Source organism: Littorina saxatilis, linkage group LG1 (assembly GCF_037325665.1).
Source record: "Littorina saxatilis isolate snail1 linkage group LG1, US_GU_Lsax_2.0, whole genome shotgun sequence".
In the NCBI taxonomy this organism is placed as follows: domain Eukaryota; kingdom Metazoa; phylum Mollusca; class Gastropoda; order Littorinimorpha; family Littorinidae; genus Littorina; species Littorina saxatilis.
In genome coordinates, this window is record NC_090245.1 from 44,360,244 (window position 1) to 44,379,866 (window position 19,623).

A 19,623-nucleotide genomic window follows, 5' to 3' on the forward strand; every position below is an offset into this window, starting at 1 on the left:
TCTTTTGGTGAAAGCATCTATTTTTTTGGTAGAACCATCTCTTCTTTTGGTTCATTAAACGGGTGCCAAAAATATATGTTTGTGCATTTCGTAAATTTGGCTTTGGAAAAGATTTTATACAATGGGTAAATGTGTGGTTTAATGAAACCAGAAGTTGTATTGTGTACAATGGGTGGCTGTCGGAAAACTTTGATGTAAAATGTGGCATTAGACAAGGATATCCGTTCTCACCGATGGCATTTATTATTGGTCTGGAATTTCTGGCTATACGATTTAGGCAGAGCAATGAAGTAAAAGGCCTTAATGTAACTTGTAGAAATATTTTAAAAATTCTATTATACGCCGATGATATCACTTTGTTTTTGAGAGACGCAGATGACGTTACAATGGTTCTACAGATTATAGACGTATTTTCGGAGGTGTCAGGCTTGTGCTTGAATAAGCTAAAGTCTGAAGCAATGGGAATTGGATCAAGTAAAAATATCAATTTTAATTTTGAGGTAAAATGTGTTCGGCAGATTAAAATATTAGGAGTAAACTTTAACAGCGAGAAAAGCGCATCCGAAATTGAACTAAACTGGTCAAGTAAAATTGATAAAATTAAGCAAAACATCTTTACTTGGGAAAAAAGGAACCTGGGCATTCCTGGAAAAATTTGCATTATCAAAACTTTTCTGCTCTCGCAGTTAGTTTATTTAATGCAATCTATTTGTATCCCTGACAAAGTGCTGCAGGAAATAAACACAATATTATATCGTTTTTTTGTGGAGGAAAAAAGACTGTAATAAAAAAGCATTTGAAAAAGTAAAAAGAGTTGTTTTAAATAGCAGTACCGAAAAGGGTGGTATTGATATGATAGACGTCAAAACGATGCAAAACTCCTTCTTATGTCAATGGTTAAGCAAACTCTCATCTGGCAACCTTTCATGCAAATGGACATGGATCCCAAACAAATATTTTGAAGGGTTCGGTTGTGGCTTTGCCTGCTTTACTACAGCTATTCGACCGTCTAAGTTTAAGGGAATTGGAAGAATAAAATCGATATTTTGGACAGCTGTTGCTCGAACATGGTTAGAACATAATACAATTTCTCAGAACGATTGCGTGCAAGACAACTGCTTATGGAACAATCCAAGTATAAGTTATCAAAATAACGTTCTGTATTATGAGAACTGGGCCCGGTCAGGCATTACGTATGTAGGAGACATGTTAGGTAATCACGGTATCAAGTCCTATCCCGCTATCCAAGCAAGTGTTTACGCTTCACCTGGCCTCTACTTGGAATATATTGTAGTTCGATCAGCAGTATCTGAATATATTAAGAAAAGCAATTATGATCCTAACCAACCTGTATTGAATAGACAAAACAATCTTCTTTTCAATAAAACGAGTATTAAAAGTGCCAGGCAATTCCCTAAATATATTGTTGAAGAAAAGTACACTACACCGAGATCTATCAACTTCTGGCGTGATATGTTTGGCATTAATGTCGACCAGTCACATTGGAACCTGGCCAAAAATGTAACCCAAGAATCCAGATTAAGAGAGCTGCACTGGAAAATGTTACACACGATTTATCCAACAAATGTTCTTCTGTATAAAATTGGAATACGAGATAATGAGAGATGCCCCTTCTGTCCAACCGAAATAGATTACGTTGAACATTTTTTTGTTAATTGTAAGAAAATAAAAGTGCTATGGAGATACGTTGAACAAATTATTTATGAGAAATATAAAATAAGAATAGTCTTTGGAGTAGAACATATTTTGTGTGGTAAAATAAATGGTGCCGACTCAATAAAATGCAAATATATAAATCACTTCATTTTGATAGGAAAGATGTGCATAAGCAAATATAGATACGGAACTCCCACTGATATTATAATAATGTTTGACAAAGAGAAACAAATACGAAACGTAGAATAGTGTATCATATGTACTTCTTTTCTGGCTTCCCTCACCGCCTCCTCTTTCTTTCGTTTCGCTAAAAGGAGAACGGCACCGGGGTAAAGGCGGAACTTACATTGTTACACTAAACACCACTTGTATGAAAAGAGAACTGTTACTAAGAAAAATTTAGCACGCTTACAATTTGCTTTTCCTCTTACTTATTGTGATTGTTACTATGTTAACTCCATTATGACACCGCCACAAACAACACTTAAGTCAACCCAAACACAGACATATGTAAGACAATAACCAACATTAAAGATGCAAGATTTTGTCCATTGTAGAAAACCACACACAATTGATAATACCCCCCGCGGGTTAGGGAGAGTCCCATATTGGTTGGGACGAGAAAGAATTTACCCGATGCTACCCAGCATGTCGTAAGAGGCGACTAACGGTTCTGTTTCTCCTTTTACCCTTGTTAAATGTTTCTTGTATAGAATATAGTCAATGTTTGTAAAGATTTTAGTCAAGCAGTATGTAAGAAATGTTGAGTCCTTTGTACTGGAAACTTGCATTCTCCCAGTAAGGTCATATATTGTACTACGTTGCAAGCCCCTGGAGCAATTTTTTGATTAGTGCTTTTGTGAACAAGAAACAATTAACAAGTGGCTCTATCCCATCTCCTCCCTTTCCCCTATCCCATCTCCCCCCTTTCCCCCGTCGCGATATAACCTTGAATGGTTGAAAACGACGTTAAACACCAAATAAAGAAAGAAAGAAGAACAATTGATAAATTTATAAAACGCCAATGAAGAAGGACGCTCAGCTGTAGAGAGAAAGAAAGAAAGAAGGAAAAAGAAAGAAAAAGAAAAAAAACCAAAAAAAACAAACCGTACGTTTCATTTTTTTCATTTATTTTTCAGCTTGAAGCGGACTGCATGCAACTGAGGCAAAAAAAAACAAAAAAAAAGAAATCTGTCTCGGTGACTTCGTCATATCAGCAGATGGAAATCAATCGTAAGGTCACCGCCAGGCTGTGCATGTATTGGTGTCGAAACTCATTAATTTCTAATTTTGAGATTATAAAGTATGATTGCAGTGTGTGGTTTTGTAATTAACCAGGACATAGACTTTTAGTCTGGGGTGACAGGTTGTTGTACCATTTTTGGTTGTGATGGAGACAACAAAAACCGTACACTTCTTCTTCTTCTTCTTCGTTCATGGGCTTAGACTCCCACGTACACTCGTGTTTTTGCACGAGTGGAATTTTACGTGTATGACCGTTTTTACCCCGCCATTTAGGCAGCCATACGCCGCTTTCGGAGGAAAAAAAAAAAGAAAAAAAAAAACCAAAAAAAAACCCCGTACACAAAAAAAAGAAAAAAAAAGGCTTTAAAATATGCAGTTATTCGGGATAGAGAAAGTCACACACGACAATGGCGCTGGTAATGGGCGGTAGCCCACGTGGTGAGGCGCTTCCAATCAGAAGCCGGCACGTCGTTCTTGGTGACGGAGGCGGTGCTGCAAGCAGGACTGGGGCTTATCCGCACGTCTGCCGTGCGACAGACGTATGACGTCGCTTGACGGCAGCGCAGCAGGCATGACGCGGTGTCGATACCCGAAATGGACTCTTCGTTGTTACTGTCAATGAAGTATTCAGGAATCGCCTCGAATTCACTGCCATATGATGAGCAACCTGTAGACAAGTGTATTAGGGTTTAAGCACTGACAAAAACTGAGACAGGCTGACCCATAACAGGAGAAACAACCATACGAACAAACACACAAATGAACATTGAAAAATGGGCACGCCATGTTAATTCTAAGCAAACATTCACACACACGCACACACTCGTTATAGGTTATCAAGTTCAGCAAGTTTGACGAGAACATCATTTGAAGCACAACAAGAAACTAAAGAAACATCAAAAACAGAGAAAAAATTAATGAAATTATCAACTTCCACGAAAGAAAGACTATTTGTTATGTTTTTTGAAAGCTCAAGGGCTAGTTAAAGGTTATTTTCAGCAAGCTTCTTAATGAATGAATGCAACCAGCCTTAAGCTTATATATTATTCTATTTGTTGAAGGTGGTCAACATTAGGGCTGATCACATACAAACATACACACACCCTTTGAGATGTTGCTATAATTGTTTGATTGCAGTAGAAACTCGGGGTCAACACTGCTAAAAATTAAAATGTAACAAAATAATACAGTCTTAACTTTCATAATAGCCATTTTTATGTGATTAGTAACAGCTTTGGCTGTGGACAGAAACTAGTCCGTTTTAAGCGTCAACTGACTTCAAAGTGAACGCTGCCAAAAGTGTAAAAGAGAGAAAAGGCCTAACGGTTTTGAGGTTTGTGTTTCTGACATGTACAAGTTATCCAGAGAGGGTAAATACAGCGAGTGAAATTGTTTTGAGGGCTCTAGCCCTGTTAGTTTGTCAGAACAGGTGTGGTCCATATTAGGCGTGCACATCGGAGCTGTTTTTTTATTCACTGTGACGGCAACCGTGTGTCTCCACTGGTAATCAGTCCATTGAGCTATATATATCGCTCAGCTTGCCTCACCTTCAAGGAAAATAACTCTATCTCCCACAGCGCATAAAAATACCGAGTTTACACACACACACACACACACGCGCGCACGCACGCACGCACGCACCCACACATACACACGCACACACGCGCGCGCACGCACGCACTGCGCACTTACACACGCACGCACACACACACACACACACACACACACACACACACACACACACACACACACACACACACTAACACACACACACACACTAACACTAACACACACACACTAACAAACTAACACACACACACACATATATCTATATATATATACGACTTGTGTCTGTGTGTGTGTCTGTGTGTGTGTCTGTGTATCTGTGTATTTGTGTATTCGCCATGCACGGCCAAAGTTCTCGATGGATCTGCTTCAAATTTGGTGGGCTTATTCAGAGAGACCCCGGACACAACCTCATCGATGAGATATTTCAACACGTGCTCTCAGCGCGCAGCGCTGAACCGATTTTGGTTCCACCTCAGCTATTTTGGTTCCACCTCAGCTACCCGGGCCCCCATACCGACACACCATAGCCGCTACACCACATCACAACGCCAAAGTTCTCGGTGGATCTTTTTCAAATTTGGACACCGTATTCAGCTACACCCCGGACACAATATCATCGATGAGATATTTCAACACGTGCTCTCAGCGCGCAGCGCTGAACTGATTTTGGTTTTTGTGTTCATTTCACCATTATAAGTAACTCTTCCTTATCTTCTCCAGTGTTTGGCGTTTATCTCCCTTCCTTCGTGTGGCTTTCCCGTTTGTAAGTTACTATTACTATTTTTAGAATGTCACTGCGCTGTCCACTGCGCTGTCCACAACGCTTCCCTTGCACCCGTAAGTTGTTCTTACTGTCAAAGTGAAAAGGTCGAATCAATTTATAGCCACGCGAAAAATACATTCTCACCTATCTCTATATATTTATAGATACAGATATGCATATATATATACGGCTTCTCTGTGTGTGTGTGTGTGTTTGTGTGTGTGTGTGTGTGGGCAAAAACCTGTGTATTGTAGAGTTCTGTTTGTGATGTGGTCTAGCGGCTTTTGTCTGTCTGTATGTTCTGGCATGTGAGAAGCCACAGCAGATAATATAGGGCTAAGAAATTCTCAATCCCGTTTGACAGGACTTCGCCTTCAAAGGTGATTGTGGTGAACCGCCACGCTGTCTGTCTCTGTCTCGCGCCGTTCACCCCAAATTCCCGTTTCTGAGTTACTATTTTTAGAATGTCACTGCGCTGTCCAGAACGCTTCCCTTGCACCCGTAAGTTGTTCTTACTGTCAAAGTGAAAAGGTCGAATCAATTTATAGCCACGCGAAAAATACACTCTCACCTATCTCTATATATTTATAGATATAGATATACATATATATATATATATATACGGCTTCTCTGTGTGTGTGTGTTTGTGTGTGTGTGTGTGTGTGGGCAAAAACCTGTGGATTGTAGAGTTCTGTTTGTGATGGGGTCTAGCGGCTTTTGTCTGTCTGTATGTTCTGGCATTTGAGAAGCCACGACAGATAATATAGGGCTAAGAAATAAGCTCTAAAATTCTCAATCCCGTTTGACAGGACTTCGCCTGCAAAGGTGATTGTGATGAACCGCCACGCTGTCTGTCTCTGTCTCGCGATTCACCCCGGCGAAGCCGGGTATTCCTCTAGTATATATATATATATATTGCACTGGGACCGACAGAAAAGCATCTGGGTTCCTCTCTGTGAAGTTTCTCAACATGTCGTTTCAGTCTCTCTTCACTTTTAGCTGTGGTGTCATTTAGTTTTGACTTGAATTTGAACACACACAAAACAACAACAACAACAACAACAACAACAACAACAACAACAAAATAAGAACGATAATTAAGTTTATGGAAATTATACGTACACACAAAAAAGAAACATTCACTAAAACCTCGAAATATTGTCCAGATGACTTACTGGTGACACACTTGGCTTGATGAGCGTCAAAGCTGTAGCCCGGCTGACACCGACACCTGTCGTGGAAACACCGTGTCTTGGTCAGTCTGCATTCCCCGTCAGCCGTGCAGGACGCACCGTAATAACCTGCCGCTGCACATACATAACTCTCACTTATCATGACATTATAAGATGTTTGATGGGTTGTTGACAGACCAGCTTTTTTGTCGGTCCGAGGGGGGAGCATATCGTCTTTTGTTTCATATTTATTGACCAAGGCCAAAGGCCGCGGTCAATAAATATGAAACAAAAGTCGATATGCCCCCCTCGGACCGACAAAAAAGCTGGTCTGACAACAAACCTCGAAACATCGTTTTTGTCATCATTTTGGTAGTGAGAAAATAAGTGCACAATCAACACAGGGAGCCTTGCTTTGAAACACGAGTATCGTTTTGATAACCACACGAGTTCCGTTTTGATAATTACTGGCAATCAAAGCTGGCGTGTGAAAGCAACTTTCTGTGTTTTTGAGTTCATAAATGTTGGGATGAATATGTCAGGTTTGAGGATGCACAATTCTGTAGGTTCATCTCGGTATTCCACCCCCTCGGCTTTCAGTTGTAAATATTAGTGATCGAATGTGGAAGCTACGTTGGGTCAAAGGTCACAGAAGATTTGTGTCGTACAGCGATGGAAAGAATCGCGATCTTGTTTCTGACTCAGTGCCTCTTTGTTTTTCATTAGACCTGTCATTCTGCTTGCTCGGCCTTGTTAGATGTTTGTATGTCTTGTTGCTATTTTCTTTGCTTTTATTATTATTTCTTATTTGCGCTTCGTTTATCGATACAACGTCTTGTGCACGGGTCAAAATGAGTGTGTCAGGGAACTTGACGTTCGTGTTTCTCCGAACGTCTGTGTATCGAAACACAGATACACGCACTCCATGACTTTGTAAGAAGACAAAACATAACGGTAGGTTTCATTTGATTGTGATGAATTTATAACCTTTCATGAAGTAGTTTTGGTCTTTGTTTACTTTTGCCAGTTTGCCAGTTCGTTTGTGGAACTCGTGAAAATGATGACAAATATCATTGTCATCATTTTCACGAGTTTTCATTCACAAGCACTTGGGAAATAAATCTCATGTTCCCCATGCAATAAATCCCCGGTTACCATAGTTGCAGGAAGCAGGTTATACTATGGCCTTGGTCAATAAATATGAAACAAAAGACGATATGCTCCCCCTCGGACCGACAAAAAAGCTGGTCTGTCAACAACCCATCAAACATCTTATATTAGGTCACTTTAATAATAATAATAATAATGGACATTTATTAATCGCCGTTTCTCACAAGAGCTCACGGCGATTTACATATTAATTTCTGCCGTGTGAGATGGAATTTTTTACACAATATATCACGCATTCACATCGAACGTCTGTGTATCGAAACACAGATACACGCACTCCATGACTTTGTAAGAAGACTTTTAAGTAAACAAGTCACGTGAAGCCAAAATACTACATTTAGTCAATCATCCAAACCCACAGAATGAAATTGAACACACAGTATTTTTTTCACCAAGACAATATAGCTATGTTTAATACCCTGCAGCAAGGAAATCGCTCACACTTCCACGTGAAAAACGCAGAGAAATTGACAAGCCAGTATAGCACAGTAGCGTAGAGCGCTTCAGAGGAAAGCGCGCTTTTCTTTATTCTTTTTCACTTTCTGGGCTTGTTTTTAATCCAAACAGAGCATATCTAAAAGTTTTTTGAATCAGGAAAATGATAAAGAATAAGATGAAATCATGTTTGAATCGATTACTGAAAACGTAATTTTGATAAGAATTTTCAGAGTTTTTTTGACCAATTCATTAATTAATGTGTAAGCTTCCAAGCTGAAATTCAATACCAAAGTCCGGGCTTAGTCGAAGATTGCTTGACAAAAAATGAGGGTGTTATAGTGCCGCCTCAACTTTCACAAAAGCCGGATACGACGTCATCAAAGACATGTACCTCAAAAATTAAGACTGAGTCTGGGGATATTATTATCAGGAACTTTCATGTAAATTTTCATGCATATTGGTTCAGTGTTTTTCTCTGAATTGCAGACATACATACACCACCCCCCTCGTTATATTTAGTCAAGTTTTGACTAAATATTTTAACATCGAGGGGGAATCGAAACGAGGGTCGTGGTGTATGTGCGTGTGTGTGTGTGTGTGTGTGTGTGTGTGCGTGTGTGTGTGTGTGTGTCTGTGTGTGTGTGTGTAGAGCGATTCAGACTAAACTACTGGACCGATCTTTATGAAATTTGACATGAGAGTTCCTGGGTATGAAATCCCCGAACGTTTTTTTCATTTTTTTGATAAATGTCTTTGATGACGTCATATCCGGCTTTTCGTGAAAGTTGAGGCGGCACTGTCACGCCCTCATTTTTCAACCAAATTGGTTCAAATTTTGGTCAAGTAATCTTCGACGAAGCCCGGGGTTCGGTATTGCATTTCAGCTTGGTGGCTTAAATAGAGCTTAAACAATGACCACGAGTTGATTACTGGAAAATAAACCACGAGTGGGTATTTGCAGCCGCTTGGTAATTCACGAGTGTGCGGAGCACACGAGTGAATTACCAAGCGGCTGCAAATACCCACGAGTGGTTTATTTTCCAGTAATCAACGAGTTGTCATTGTTTAAGCTATTTATACAAAGAACAACACGGGTCGAACATGCAGTCATGCAGACGACATTTTGTAGGCAATTTCATTTCAGCCTAATCACTCAGACTGAGTGTCAAATGCGCGTCATTCAAATAGTCCCTATTGTTTTACTTTATTCTTAGTCTCCGACTCGTCGGCATTATACTTGTCTCGTCTAAATATCGGACCCTATTGCTACGATTAAAACACAATAGCGTTTATATAGCTATTCTGACATTACATTCTGTGTTAAAATCATGTTTTTGTCAGCAACAATGACCAGAATGGTCCATGGTCGTTGACTGATTGCAGACGACGGTTCAATTTCCGCATGAAGCCACGGAAATAACCGAACATTGAAAAACCCATGGACATGTATTACGGAGAAAACTCGGGATAACCGGATGTTTAGCATTACGTCAATATGCTAGGAATCATATGACGTCATGACGTATCATGCTTGCCTACGTAGATTGTATGTTCGAAAGTCTGACTTCTGTTGTGAATTCGCGTGGTGAAGACAGCGGTAAATCTGTAGATGATAAGAGAACAAGGATTGTCTCAGAAGAAACGACTAAATGTTTCAGACCGGTAACTTCATTTCAACATTGCACTATATAATGGACGTTCTATGTGACAGGAGAGTTTGCTGATTTTGTGTTAAACATTGGAGAGATCGTCTGCTAGAATCAGAGATAGGTCGCTTCAGATTGCAGCTTCTGGAAATTTGCAAGGTTTGTTGCCTGTTAAAGAACTGGATTTTACACGTAATGTATGTCATGTACAGTAAGCAACAACAAAAACACACACAAAGCAAATGGCATCGTCTGTCGACTAGTCACAAAAACAAACCTGGCGAGGTATGCGTGTACTTTATACACGTCAGCCATTGTTGTTACAGTTTTGAGTCAACGTTGTATTCTTCCGCAACAGGGTCCAATCGTCTGGGTTTCAAATGATGTCATGTTCTAAAAATAAATTCTAGTATTGATTATTTTTTAGCCCTCTTTATTCTTACTTCGAATAATCCACGTGTGATTTTGGTGTAATCAAAGTAGTTCGTTCTAATTTCTCACTTGTCTAAAAATAATCAACTAGATTTAATCCACCCCTCGGTTGCATTACAGGAGTTGTATAATAATTAATTAATGACTTTGGTCATTAAAAATCGGAAAATTGTAAAAAAAAATAAAAATTTATAAAACGATCCAAATTTACGTTTATCTTATTCTCCATCATTTGCTGATTCCAAAAACATATAAATATGTTATATTTGGATTAAAAACAAGCTCTGAAAATTAAATATATAAAAATTATTATCAAAATTAAATTGTCCAAATCAATTTAAAAACACTTTCATCTTATTCCTTGTCGGTTCCTGATTCCAAAAACATATAGATATGATATGTTTGGATTAAAAACACGCTCAGAAAGTTAAAACAAAGAGAGGTACAGAAAAGCGTGCTATCCTTCTTAGCGCAACCACTACCCCGCTCTTCTTGTCAATTTCACTGCCTTTGCCATGAGCGGTGGCCTGACGATGCTACGAGTAAAATGGCATTGCGTTCAGTTTCATTCTGTGAGTTCGACAGCTACTTGACTAAATATTGTATTTTCGCCTTACGCGACTTGTTTTAATTCCCCGTCAATGTTAAAACATTTAGTCAAAACTTGAAAAAATGTTTTAAAAAAAACAAGTCGCTTAAAGCCAAATTACTACATTTAGTCAAGTTGTGGAACTCACAGAATGAAACTGAACGTAGTCCGCCGCTAGTGCAAAAGGCAGTGAAAGTGACGAGCCTGTTTGGCGCGACAGCGGTTGCGCTGTGCTTCATAGCACGCTTTACTGTACCTCTCTTCGTTTTAACTTTCTGAGCGTGTTTTTAATCCAAACATATCATATCTATATGTTTTTGGAATCAGGAACCCACAAGGAATAAGATGAAATAGTTTTTAAATCGATTTCGGAAATTTAATTTTGATCATAATTTTTATATTTTTAATTTTCAGAGATTGTTTTTAATCCAAATATAACATATGTATATGTTTTTGGAATCAGAAAATGACGAAGAATAAGATGAAATTGTTTTTGGATCGTTTAATAAAAAATTAATTTTAATTACAAGTTTCCGATTTTTAATGACCAAACTCACTCATTAGTTTTTAAGCCACCAAGCTGAAATGCAATACCAAACCCCGGCCTTCGTCGAAGATTGCTTTGCCAAAACTTCAATCAATTTAATTGAAAAATGAGGGTGTGACAGTGCCGCCTCAACTTTTACAAAAAGCCGGATATGACGTCATCAAAGGTATTTATCGAAAAAAAAAAATAAACATCCGGGTATATCATACCCAAGAACTCTCATGTCAAATTTCATAAAGATCGGCACAGTAGTTTAGTCTGAATCGCTCTACACACACACACACAGACACACAGACACACACACACACACACACAGACACACGCACACACGCACACACGCACACACACACATACACCACGACCCTCGTCTCGATTCCCCCCTCTATGTTAAAACATTTAGTCAAAACTTGACTAAATGTAAAAAGAAGAGATCTTCAAGAAGAAGCCTTTAACGTCGAACATTTAACATTTGTGTTGTCTTCGTCATGGTGAATAAAAATCTCTTTTGATTTTTACATTGTGTGTTCACCAGCAGTCTTTATATTTAGTCAAGTTTTGACTAAATATTTTAACATCGAGGGGGAATCGAAACGAGGGTCGTGGTGTATGTGCGTGTGTCTGTGTGTCTGTGTGTGTGTGTGTGTAGAGCGATTCAGACTAAACTACTGGACCGATCTTTATGAAATTTGACATGAGAGTTCCTGGGTATGAAATCCCCGAACGTTTTTTTCATTTTTTTGATAAATGTCTTTGATGACGTCATATCCGGCTTTTCGTGAAAGTTGAGGCGGCACTGTCACGCCCTCATTTTTCAACCAAATTGGTTGAAATTTTGGTCAAGTAATCTTCGACAAAGCCCGGACTTCGGTATTGCATTTCAGCTTGGTGGCTTAAAAATTAATTAATGATTTTGGTCATTAAAAATCTGAAAATTGTAAAAAAAAATAAAAATTTATAAAACGATCCAAATTTACGTTTATCTTATTCTCCATCATTTGCTGATTCCAAAAACATATAAATATGTTATATTCGGATTAAAAACAAGCTCTGAAAATTAAATATATAAAAATTATTATCAAAATTAAATTTTCCAAATCAATTTAAAAACACTTTCATCTTATTCCTTGTCGGTTCCTGATTCCAAAAACATATAGATATGATATGTTTGGATTAAAAACACGCTCAGAAAGTTAAAACAAAGAGAGGTACAGAAAAGCGTGCTATCCTTCTTAGCGCAACTACTACCCCGCTCTTCTTGTCAATTTCACTGCCTTTGCCATGAGCGGTGGACTGACGATGCTACGAGTATACGGTCTTGCTGAAAAATGGCATTGCGTTCAGTTTCATTCTGTGAGTTCGACAGCTACTTGACTAAATATTGTATTTTCGCCTTACGCGACTTGTTTTATATTTAGTCAAGTTTTGACTAAATATTTTAAAGGCAGAGTAAGCCTCCCGTAAACCATCACAGATACGGTCAGGCTTTTACACACAGTACAAACACCCTTTCATTTAAACACTCACCAATTGAGAACATCCTAGGTGCCCTCCGTAAAGAACGAACAATTTTCAAAGAATTTATTTTTGCGTGGTTTATCTTACCCCTGAGCCATCGTGAACCCGTGTGATCCAGTTTTCCCTTTTCACAATGCAGTCGTCATAGTTAGTCATTTGAATGCGACTCGACGTGAGCTTATCTACAATAGCACGTTTTTTATGCACGAAACAACGGCTGTGGTTCACAAGAACTCTAGCGATGGCTTTTGACTATTGAGAGGAACGGCGATTTGCACTGATAAAACCGTCGTCTGCCACGACCCTTGCGTGACCCTGCTTCCGGGCTTTTTTTTTAAAACTTTCACAACTTCGAATTGTTCTGATCTTGTCTTGATGAAAAACGAATTCTGTTATGATTAAAGAATGTTTGTGTAACAAGCTGTCAATTTATTATTTAGATTTTAAAAGTTAGGTCTAGCGCAAAAACGAGGCGCCATTGTTCTTCAGGGCCAAGTCCACGAAAATAAATTCTTGGAAAATGTCTCACGCTCGACAGAAAGCAGCCAGGATGTTCCCGTTCGGTGAGCGTTCAAATGGAAGTATGCTTGTACTGTATTTAGACGCTCGGGGAGCTCTGTGATGGTTTACGGGAGGCTTACTGTGCCTTTAACATCGAGGGGGAATCGAAACGAGGGTCGTGGTGTATGTGCGTGTGTGCGTGTGTCTGTGTGTGTGTGTAGAGCGATTCAGACTAAACTACTGGACCGATCTTTATGAAATTTGACATGAGAGTTCCTGGGTATGAAATCCCCGAACGTTTTTTTCATTTTTTTGATAAATTGTCTTTGATGACGTCATATCCGGCTTTTCGTGAAAGTTGAGGCGGCACTGTCACGCCCTCATTTTTCAACCAAATTGGTTCAAATTTTGGTCAAGTAATCTTCGACGAAGCCCGGACTTCGGTATTGCATTTCAGCTTGGTGGCTTAAACATTAATTAATGACTTTGGTCATTAAAAATCTGAAAATTGTAAAAAAAAATAAAAATTTATAAAACGATCCAAATTTACGTTTATCTTATTCTCCATCATTTGCTGATTCCAAAAACATATAAATATGTTATATTCGGATTAAAAACAAGCTCTGAAAATTAAATATATAAAAATTATTATCAAAATTAAATTGTCGAAATCAATTTAAAAACACTTTCATCTTATTCCTTGTCGGTTCTTGATTCCAAAAACATATAGATATGATATGTTTGGATTAAAAACACGCTCAGAAAGTTAAAACAAAGAGAGGTACAGAAAAGCGTGCTATCCTTCTTAGCGCAACTACTACCCCGCTCTTCTTTTTATGGGGGCGAGGACGCCCCCATTCTATACGGATAGTTTCGAGGTTGACCATGGGCAGCGCCATTTTGTTGTGAATTACGTCATCAGTTTGTGTACACAGGAAGTTGTGACATCCGTCACCCTATGGGAGGGGTGACGTCAAAATTGTTCATCTGTAGAAAGTTGTGAAATCCGTCACCCTATGGGAGGGGTGACGTCAAAATTGGTCATCACAGAGTTTGTGTAACACAGGAAGTTGTGAAATACGTCACCCTATGGGAGGGGTGACGTCAAAATTGTTCAACAAAAACATGATATGTCGCATTGTGCAGGGTCAACTGCAACAAACTCAAACCGAGCCATTCATACCTAGCTGTATTTGAGTGACTTATATACCCGACATTTTTATTTCTTATTTTTAGCACAGGTGTAGGAAAAATCATGAACCAAAATGTTATTTATTTTCTAATTTAACATTTTTTTTACAAATATGACCATGGTCTTTTAAACATACAGTGACATTAAACATTGTTATGTTAAAAAAAAGAAAAAAGAAAAAAAGCTTTTGTGCACAAATCAGAAAATACATTGTACATTTTACCTACAGGCCAAACCGTGAGTGTCTGTGGCAAAGCCCGACCCAGGAAATTGCACTGATTTTATATTTAGATCCGAGGGAAATTGTCAAGAACAGGCGCTTGCATTTGGATGTGTCCAATGATAGTAGGTTTGGTTGTGATCAATCAGAATAATGTAGGAATAAAAATGTATGACAGTTTAGTATGATGACATGTAATTCACATATGCTGAAAATATGATATTATACATCATGTAATATTATTATGGCTGTTGCCATGACCATGAAACCCAACAAAGGTTTAATGTAATGTAATTCAAAATACCAAAACCGAGCACCTATTAATCTCGTCTTTGCGCGTGAAGATTGAGGCCGTCTGCCAGTAGCGGTTAGGTCATACAGTGGAACCCCTCTCTAGCGACCTTTAAAATGTTGACAAAAATCGGTCCTTGTGGAGGGGGGTCCTTACAGAGGGAGGGGGGCGGAGTCAGGGGGCCACAAAGAAAGTCAGATTTAAAAAAAAAAAGAAAACAGAGAAGTTTGAGTTGCTGACGACCGTTCCCTCTGAAAGCAAACTGCTTCGATTTCATGTTTGTCCTTGGTGTCCACCAGTTCTGGTGCATGTACTACCCTGGCCAAGTTTCCTCTCAAGACATCAAAGAGACCGCCCCAGTATACTCTACAGCCTCTGGGCGAACCACCTCTCATAGCTAAAACTGGGTCAATGACCCCTGGGAAGAAGGTCAGTGTCTATAAAATTTTACTCCTAGGCCTGCGGCCAGGGGGGGGGGGGGAGTATACCGGTACCATTTGAGAATCAGACCAAATGAGAATTGAACCATTTGAGAACATCCTTTTTTTTCAATCACTACATCGAAGGCCTGCGGCCCGGGGTTCACATGTGTTTGTTTGTTTGTTTGTTTCAAACCCACACCCATATACACACATTTCCCATTTAAACCATTTGTCGGCCCCCTGTCGATATTTATCGACTAAGTTCCTTGTCAATTTCACTGCCTTTGCCATGAGCGGTGGACTGACGATGCTACGAGTATACGGTCTTGCTGAAAAATGGCATTGCGTTCAGTTTCATTCTGTGAGTTCGACAGCTACTTGACTAAATATTGTATTTTCGCCTTACGCGACTTGTTTACATTTAGTCAAGTTTTAACTAAATGTTTTAACATAGAGGGGGGAATCGAGACGAGGGTCGTGGTGTATGTGTGTGTGTGTGTCTGTCTGTCTGTCTGTCTGTGTGTGTGTGTAGAGCGATTTAGACTAAACTACTGTGCCGATCTTTATGAAATTTGACATGAGAGTTCCTGGGTATGATATCCCCAGATGTTTTTTTCTTTTTTTCGATAAATACCTTTGATGACGTCATATCCGGCTTTTTGTAAAAGTTGAGGCGGCACTGTCACACCCTCATTTTTCAATCAAATTGATTGAAATTTTGGCAAAGCAATCTTTGACGAAGCCCGGGGTTTGGTATTGCATTTCAGCTTGGTGGCTTAAAAACTAATGAGTGAGTTTGGTCATTAAAAATCGGAAACTTGTAATTAAAATTATTTTTTTATTAAACGATCCAAAATCAATTTCATCTTATTTGTCGTCATTTTCTGATTCCAAAAACATATACATATGTTATATTTGGATTAAAAACAAGCTCTGAAAATTAAAAATATAAAAATTATGATTAAAATTAAATTTCCGAAATCGTTTTAAAAACTATTTCATCTTATTCCTTGTCGGTTCCTGATTCCAAAAACAGTGGCGTAATCCCTCCGGACTAGCATAACGTTTCCCTATCCCAAGACCGACCGTGCGTGGTCTATGACCACATCCTCTACGAGGTGACCCTATCAACTAGGCAGCGCAAGCCCCTAGGCGAAACACGGCGGATCTAGAGGAGAGAACCTCGATAAAAAATTTGAGCTGCCATGAAGACGGAGCATGTTGGCTGAGGACAGCGGGCAGACCTCCTGTGCCGACACCCATCTACAGGAGAAAACCAGGCATGCACGCATCAAACCCAACATGGCCATAAAGAAATGGCCGGGAACGTAGAAGAAGAAGAAGAAGCTACCGCGCCAAACAGACTCGTCACTTTCACTGCCTTTTGCACTAGCGGCGGACTACGTTCAGTTTCATTCTGTGAGTTCCACAGCTTGACTAAATGTAGTAATTTCGCCTTACGCGACTTGTTTCATTTTATCTAGACTATAAACAAACAAACAAGCAAGCAAATAAACAACAACAAAACGACCATACACAGTGGTATGATGGTTAGTCAGTCAGACCGTGGTCACTTTCTGGCAGAAAAAGTCTAACAAACATATAAACTATCAAACAAACAACCAACGAAGGGAGGCAAACGCTCGTGGCACAAGAGAAAACCTGAGTAAGACCTATGATATTCTCCGTAGAACCAACCAAGCAACCATCATTCCATCCATCTATCCATCCACAGGGGCGGACGAGGGGGGTTTCTGGGGTTTCCGGACCCCCCCCCCCAAAAAAAAAAAAAAAATTTGTGTTTTTTTGGGTTGAGTTTCAATTTTGGGGGTATTAATCAGTGACAAAATCTGCTGCCTGAAACTGGTAATGATCATCCTCAGAATGCACCAGATTGCACCATTTTGCATCCTTTTTTTCAACATTTTCCGGGGGGGCATGCCCCCGGACCCCCCCTAGCAAGCTAGGCGCTTCGCGCCGTCGGCTCGGCGCTTCGCGCCTTCACACCCATATCTTCACAATATACTTTTGGAAACCCCCCCCATACAATGAACTGATCCGCCCCTGAGCCATCAGTAAATATTCGCTGACATTGTTACATCTTGTCATGTTTATGTCCTAATGAAGGCTAGGTTATCAAAATCATACCTCTGCACGTGTCATAGTAGCGATATCCCACTGACGATGACGTCATATCCGCCACCTTATGGACGACAGCAAACAAATGACAGTCATGTGTGACGTCATTGTACAGAAACGACACGCACAGTTTTTCTCGGAGACACCACAGGCTGCAGCTTACAGATCCGTTGACGCCTTCCCGTTGGGAAATCTTCCAAGCTGACGTCATAGAATCCCTTAACGACGTCATCTGATTTGATCTGCACGTCACTAAAGCACTGAGTCCTGTGTTAGACGCGCACAGGGCTACTGCAAGGAACAAGAACCACGTGCAAAACATTCTAATCTTTTCGTATTCCTTTTATCAAGGACTGCTCAAGAATTGTTTTGAGTATTAAACTGAGCGCAAAGTATGTCTGCCTTATATTGTCCAATACATTTTTAGCTGAGACTCTTGTTGACTAAGTGACTTTGTGAGAGTCGATTATTGTCAGTTCGGTGTTAAAAGAGCTAAAAACTCTTGCGGCTGTTCCATCACTTCCAATTTGTTCTCTTTCCTTAGCAATCAAAAACAAAACACAACAGGATAGAGGTGGAGAAAAACCCACAAAACCTGTTTCCTTCAAGACTTGCTTATAATAAACAATAAAAGCATTCTTGTTTTTAATCTGATGTTAACGCGGCGGTCGAAGTTATTTTTTTTATTGTCACAACTGGATTGTTTCTGTAGGTTATTTTAATCAACGATGAATTTATAATCAGTTTATGTTAGAATAGAATCACAAAATAGAGCTGGCAAACGGTTTCATAGTTTTATCATAAAGGTGTGCGGCCACACGGATTTATCGGTCTCACTGGCGCAGCCACGGAGCTGTTACCACTGCACTTAACGCAAGGATTGGATGACTCGCGAAACCTGGCCCAGTAAGGGGCTCCGCTCACATATATATATGTAACTTCAGTAGGACCGACGACGCACTGCAGCTTATCCCAGCCCGCTACACGTTGCATGAAAGGAAAACAGGCCAAGCACTCGTCATAATCCTTATCGCGGCATAAATAATAGGCCGTGCGTCGTCTGTGCCGCTGAAACTGCGCAGGTATATTCTGCCAATAAGCTTAAAACCACCCAGCACAACTGTTATGGAATTCCGATAAGGAGTTGTCAAAAACTGTCTGTGATCGCATTGAAATAAAGAAGAGGAACATGAATCTCTACTTTTGACGTCATGGTTATGAGCAGCTAGCACCATCGGTCACTTGCTGTTCTGCCAATGCAATCAATAATCGTCTTACTTTACAGTGGAGCCTCGACAAGAATCTGAGGAATCCTTATATTAATATAAAAGGGAGGGATTCTTAATATGGAGGTAAATGTACAGAGAAACAGAAAATATGGAAAACTAGGATCTTAAACAAAACAAGTCGCGTAAGGCGAAATTACTACATTTAGTCAAGATGTGGAACTCACAGAATGAAACTGAACGTAGTCCGCCGCTAGTGCAAAAGGCAGGGAAAGTGACGAGCCTGTTTGGCGCTGTAGCGGTTGCGCTGTGCTTCATAGCACGCTTTACTGTACCTCTCTTCGTTTTAACTTTCTGAGCGTGTTTTTAATCCAAACATATCATATCTATATGCTTTTGGAATCAGGAACCGACAAGGAATAAGATGAAATAGTTTTTAAAACGATTTCGGAAATTTAATTTTAATCATAATTTTTATATTTTTAATTTTCAGAGCTTGTTTTTAATCCAAATATAACGTATTTATATGTTTTTAGAATCAGAACATAATAAAAAATAAGATGAACGTAAATTTGGATCGTTTTATAAAAAAATAACTTTTTTTACAATTTTCTGATTTTTAATGACCAAAGTCATTTATTAAATTTTAAGCCACCAAGCTGAAATGCGATACCGAAGTTCGGCCTTTGTCGAAGATTGCTTGGCCAAAATTTCAATCAATTTGATTGAAAATTGAGGGTGTGACAGTGCCGCCTCAACTTCTACAAAAAGCCGGATATGACGTCATAAAAGACATTTATCGAAAAAATGAAAAATGTCCGGGGATACCATTCCCAGGAACTCTCATGTAAAATTTCATAAAGATTGG

At 39.4% G+C, this 19,623-nt stretch overlaps 1 protein-coding gene across 1 annotated transcript; it reads right to left on the minus strand.

Moving 5' to 3' along the window:
• Positions 1–2,395: 2,395 nt before the first annotated feature.
• On the minus strand, positions 2,396–18,437 carry LOC138970833 (uncharacterized). Its single transcript, XM_070343382.1, has 4 exons — positions 17,539–18,437; positions 6,430–6,561; positions 3,264–3,589; positions 2,396–3,090 (listed from the first exon to the last, which is right to left on the minus strand). The coding sequence occupies exons 1-3, from the start codon at positions 17,849–17,851 to the stop codon at positions 3,318–3,320; spliced, it is 717 nt and encodes a 238-aa protein (XP_070199483.1). The 5' UTR covers positions 17,852–18,437; the 3' UTR covers positions 2,396–3,090; positions 3,264–3,317.
• Between the last annotated feature and the right edge of the window lie 1,186 nt (positions 18,438–19,623).